This window comes from Penaeus japonicus, unplaced genomic scaffold, assembly GCF_977035675.1.
Source record: "Penaeus japonicus unplaced genomic scaffold, GWHDUDI00000001_assembly GWHDUDI00000013, whole genome shotgun sequence".
NCBI classification, from domain to species: Eukaryota; Metazoa; Arthropoda; class Malacostraca; order Decapoda; family Penaeidae; genus Penaeus; species Penaeus japonicus.
In genome coordinates this window covers 29,171,357-29,176,356 of record NW_028234415.1, presented here as the reverse complement: position 1 = coordinate 29,176,356, position 5,000 = coordinate 29,171,357, and the positions used below count along the sequence as shown (strand labels likewise).

Below are 5,000 nucleotides of genomic sequence, written 5' to 3'. Positions count from 1 at the left end.
CAGTGGTTTTTGGGTCAGATGCCGGCGACGAGATATTTAGTCAAGGCTAGCGCACCGGCTGAGCGGGCGTACAGCGCTCGCTTGTGGCTAATGCACCCGAGTATCCCGAGGCGTTAGGCTTATGCGTTCAAATACCCGGCATTCCGATCATTTAGAGCCGGAATAGCCCTGGCGTGAATGGGTTTATATTACTGTAGTTATAGTAATTATGTCTGGAATTGCCATCATCACTCACTCCTTACTCATAGCACAATAAAATAGCACAGTGATCCAAAATCGCCAAATGTCATGTACATCATGACGCCTGTCATGAGGCCAAGGCTCCTGCGTCATGTATGTCATGACACCTGTCCGCAATGGGTTATGTGGCCCCATTTTTTTTAACACAAAGGGGTCAAAAATAAGACAAAAGTGGTAGGGGATTGGCATGTTAGGTGTTTAACATACAGCTTACCTATGTTCAAAGTTAATCCAATCCAAGCTCGCAATGGTTTTGGAACAACAACTGTGGTTGAACCAAGATTAATATAATACACCATTAATAGAGGAAGTGAGGCTAAAGTGGGAAGTACCAATTTGAATCTGAAATATAAAAGATATTATATTACTTACATAGAATCTGGTATACTTTAAACATATATAAAAACAGTTTCAGCAAAGGAAAAAATCAAAATAACTTTCATCCCAGTCAAAAATAGATAAACATCTTTAATTATCATTATTATTATTACAAATTATAATACTGGTTTCCACATTTCCAATTAACCATTAACTCACCTCCACTTCAAGTTAAGGACATCATCTGCAAAGCCGAGGAACAGCATACAACATATGGAAAGTAGGGATGTCAAGTACTCTGTAAACGTTGTATGGGGGAAGGGTGTCTCTGGGTTCATAAAGTGCTGACCAAAAGGCACTCCCAGGAAAAGAAACATGATGATGAGGAAGACTAGACCACTGACCATACCCATTGACTCAGGCCTGTTGGATATTATTATTTATCAAATTAAGGAAAAATATTGTTATATGTATTTTAGTGCTTCATGCCAACAAGGGCAAAGAAACCACCACCATGTACATTTAGATTGATAGAACTTGATGACCTCCCTAGTAATTTATCAGCTAAGAATAAACAAGTCCAATCTTAATCTAACCAATTATACATGGGGAAAGGTTTATTAGCCTTTTATGTAGCATTGCTTCATACTATTATATTCTGAACAATTACACTTATCTAAATTATAAGTATTTCCATTATGTATTCATTTGACAGTCCAGGAAAGTAGACATTTTTATCAATCTAATCTTCACAAACAGAATGACCAACATAACTTACACTTTTTTATCTCTATCTTTCTTGCATAGATCTTTTCCAAATAATCCAGCATTTATAAACATGGTAGCAACAGCAGGGATAGTTCTGATAACAGCTCCCAGACCCACCACTGACAGCAGTAGGTTGATACATAGTGAAACAATCATCTCTGAAAATATGGAACCTACAAGTCAAGCTACTTGCCAGGTTGGAAAGTTGCAAATTGTGCGCCAATGATGAAAATTTGGAAACCGTTTGTGCACCTGTCTCTAACTGAAGCGGAATATCATATGAAATGGACTTTAAACTCCTTTTTTATGGAATATTAATCTTCTCTTCTTATTCCTGGAATAGTATTGGTGCACCCCTTGAGATTGCATCAAGATTTGAATCTTGATGCACATTAAAAAGCAAAAAGCTTGCAAATGAGCACCTGAATGTTCAACTGGCACCCAAGTTATTCAGTGCACACAGAAAACTTTCCAATTTGGGCTACTTGGACATTACTGAGAAGAATTATGACAAAGAAATGATGTAATAAACATTTTTATTTATCAAGTATACATACACCATATTATATACATACATTATTGTTCTATTCCAAGAGAAATTATCTGACATATGATAAGCAATAATAGCAATTATTCTCAAAAGCTCCAACTCAAAATTACCTTTTACTCAATTACTTATAAACCAGACATACAAGAGGGAAATCAAACAAACAGTACGTGCATTCAATCTCATTCATTCAGCCAAACTGCCTTAATAATAGGAAAGTGAGGTAAATCATAGTACCAAAGCCCGGTTTCAGCTGGTCACTTTTGACGTCGATCCCAAATACACCCAATAGCGTCTCCGTTACTATGACAACTACGTTCATCTTTCGTTTTTATCCTTCGCTTGATTGTATGAATAACGATTGCTCTCAATCCTTTAGCTCAAAATTTCTTAAAAGTCTATAAAAGAGACGATGATCTGGGTGCAAAAGAGGGAGAGGTGGAAGCCAGGCCGGTATTTTCCGATTCACAGTTTGTTTACAAAAGTGTGCCTCCGGGCATGACTTGTAAACAAAAGATTAATCGTGAAATTTTGCGTGTATTTGGTAACAAACACGTGACAAAAATTACTTTAAAATATTTACAAACTGTAAATAATTGTGATTAGACATTAAAACATGAATTGTGCATATAAAATATTTATTTCTATTGGCAATACTGGTGTATGTAAAGTGTGTCTCATTTAGTCATTAATCACCATAAATATATGAAAAATAAATTGATTATTTCATACCCACGATGAATATGTATTTCTTGATATTTAAAACTTTTTATAAGACTTACCTTTTGTACATATAATTAAAAGTTTATATCCGTTGATTGGCCAGATTCCGAAATCCCGCCAAAAAGAGCACTACTGGTTGGTCCATCTAGCCAGCCTCTATCCTGATTGGTAGAGCTGTTCGGACGAGAGATGCTGATTGGCTGACGATTGAAAAGTCCAACAATACCGGGTGAAGAACCGAAGGCAGACTAGACAAGACCTCGAAACCGTCGTGAAAGCACGCAAATTTCCTTCATTTTTCTCGTTTATTACGTAATTTTCAAAGATGTCTGGCCGTGGCAAGGGAGGTGAGTAACGGAGAAAGTAGTAAAGTGAAGGTATATAAAGACAAAAATATGATTTTTGGCTGATTCTTAGGGGATAGTCGGCTATTTAATCGAGCTTACTGGACCGCGGAGATTCAAATTTCTTGCCAGAAATATTAATAATTTTTGGTTAAGTCTGACTCGGACTGGAATTAGATTGTGCTTATCGTGTGCATTCAGCTCCAGAAACGTGTGCATGAAAATAAGGACCGAAATTGTCTGTAGAATGAAAGTATGGATGTTATCGCCAAAAGTTGGAGAAATACCTCTTGAAGAATGTGCGAATTTCTCCTGTAGATAACGTGATACACGCACTGAAGGGATAGAATTTATATTAGATTTTGCACTGTAAAATTGGCACAGCAATGTTTCTGTACCATTTTAGAATTTCTCATATAATTAATTGACTAAACATATGGACTAGATTGAGGTGACTAAACCTAATGATTATTTCAGACCAAAAAAATTACTTGTACTCTACATTCATCATAATCTGGTTGTTTTATATGTGCGTAAGGCTATAATGTCTTCTAGACTTTGGGAATCGTATTGTCTAGCAATATTCAATAGAAAAGTAAGAAAATGCGAGGTGTGATTAAGAACTTTGTTTACTAAATACAGGGGATTAAAGGAAGCATCTAGTTCATAGGTAACTATTAAATATAGGATCAGATCAGGCACTCCCTTAGCCTATACTATCCAACAAAATCATACCGCCACTGTATTGGCAAGATAGTGCCAGTTTGATTTTTAAAACTCACACTTGCCAAATTATACATAGTGTGTACTAGAGCAGATACCATGAGGGCTATGGTATCACTGCAACAGGTATGAGAAGCAATTTTGGGTTTGTCCTGCAAACTTTTATTCTTAAGCATACCTGCTATGTTTTTCTCCTCTCTCTTTTTCTCTCTGCAGAGTAAAAAATATGAATACTCTTTGCTTATGTCTCAAGAATGTATTTGTTTCTATCTCTGCAGGCAAGGTGAAGGGCAAGTCAAAGTCCAGGTCTAGCCGTGCTGGCCTTCAGTTCCCTGTTGGTAGGATCCACAGACTACTTCGCAAAGGAAATTATGCAGAACGTGTAGGAGCTGGTGCCCCAGTGTATCTGGCTGCAGTTATGGAGTACCTGGCTGCTGAAGTTTTGGAATTGGCTGGTAAGTCTTAGGGATCAAGTAATGTATTTTTGGTATTGTTGGTATGAGCCAATTTTGAAGTATAATGTCAAATAAGCCTTTCTTCAATACTTTCTTGCTATTCTGTATTTGTGATGTGCACTTTGCGCAGTCAAAACTTAAAATCGAATTAGTATTTTTATAGTATTTCAAAAATCATGAAGTGCAGAACCCTGAAATATTTCACTTTTCTATTCTTTGCCTCTCTCTCTCTCTCGATATATGATATGATAAAATAATTATCACGACGGGAATAATGAGTGAAAATTTATTTATCTAAACCTATCCAATCAAGTTTTTGTCCCTAACCAATGATTTAGGATAGGCTAGAAAAAAATGTTGAATGGGGACTACTATCACCAACCATTCAGAGTAATTTGCATGAGATTTGATATGTACAGGAAGATTAGCCATTAACCCATTGGTCACAGTTTTTATAAAATTTGTATAGTGTTATGTGGCATGGTGCCATCCGCGTTGATGACTGATTCTGCCTTGACAGCAAATCATGCCATCTTCTATCAATGGGTTAAGAATAATGTACTCCTAAATTTGAAATATTTTGCAAAAAAAACATAATTATTTCATGCTGCATACAACATGGGTTTGAATGTGGCATCAAGCTCAAAGCTAAAGCCACTTTGTAAAATCATTATGCAAGTTATGTTAATTGGCTACTTTGGTGAGATATCAATGTAGTAATGTTACCCTATTTGCAGAAAATAATCAATTCACTGTTTTAATAGTTTAGAAGACAAAGGTAATAATGTATTCATAAAATTTGATAACACTGGAAAATGTAGGTAATGGTCAACCTTTTAGTATTGGTGCAAATTTCTTTTATATATATTGCAAGTCTTCTCG

General features: G+C 36.0%; 2 protein-coding genes across 2 annotated transcripts in view; one reads left to right on the top strand and one right to left on the bottom strand.

Moving 5' to 3' along the window:
• The window catches only part of Alg7 (Alg7 dolichyl-phosphate N-acetylglucosaminephosphotransferase), a 10,682-nt gene extending 8,317 nt beyond the window's left edge, over window positions 1-2,365 (bottom strand). The window contains exons 1-4 of the mRNA XM_043012476.2: window positions 2,111-2,365; window positions 1,337-1,484; window positions 778-981; window positions 455-582 (exon numbers count right to left, since the gene is read on the bottom strand). Of these exons, the coding sequence (XP_042868410.1) occupies window positions 455-582; window positions 778-981; window positions 1,337-1,484; window positions 2,111-2,195 (565 nt within the window). The 5' untranslated portion in view covers window positions 2,196-2,365. The remainder of the gene's footprint in view (window positions 1-454; window positions 583-777; window positions 982-1,336; window positions 1,485-2,110) is intronic.
• Window positions 2,366-2,685: 320 nt separating this feature from the next.
• Window positions 2,686-5,000, top strand: part of LOC122250825 (histone H2A) — a 4,141-nt gene continuing 1,826 nt past the window's right edge. The window contains exons 1-2 of the mRNA XM_043012477.2: window positions 2,686-2,943; window positions 3,942-4,118. Of these exons, the coding sequence (XP_042868411.1) occupies window positions 2,922-2,943; window positions 3,942-4,118 (199 nt within the window). The 5' untranslated portion in view covers window positions 2,686-2,921. The remainder of the gene's footprint in view (window positions 2,944-3,941; window positions 4,119-5,000) is intronic.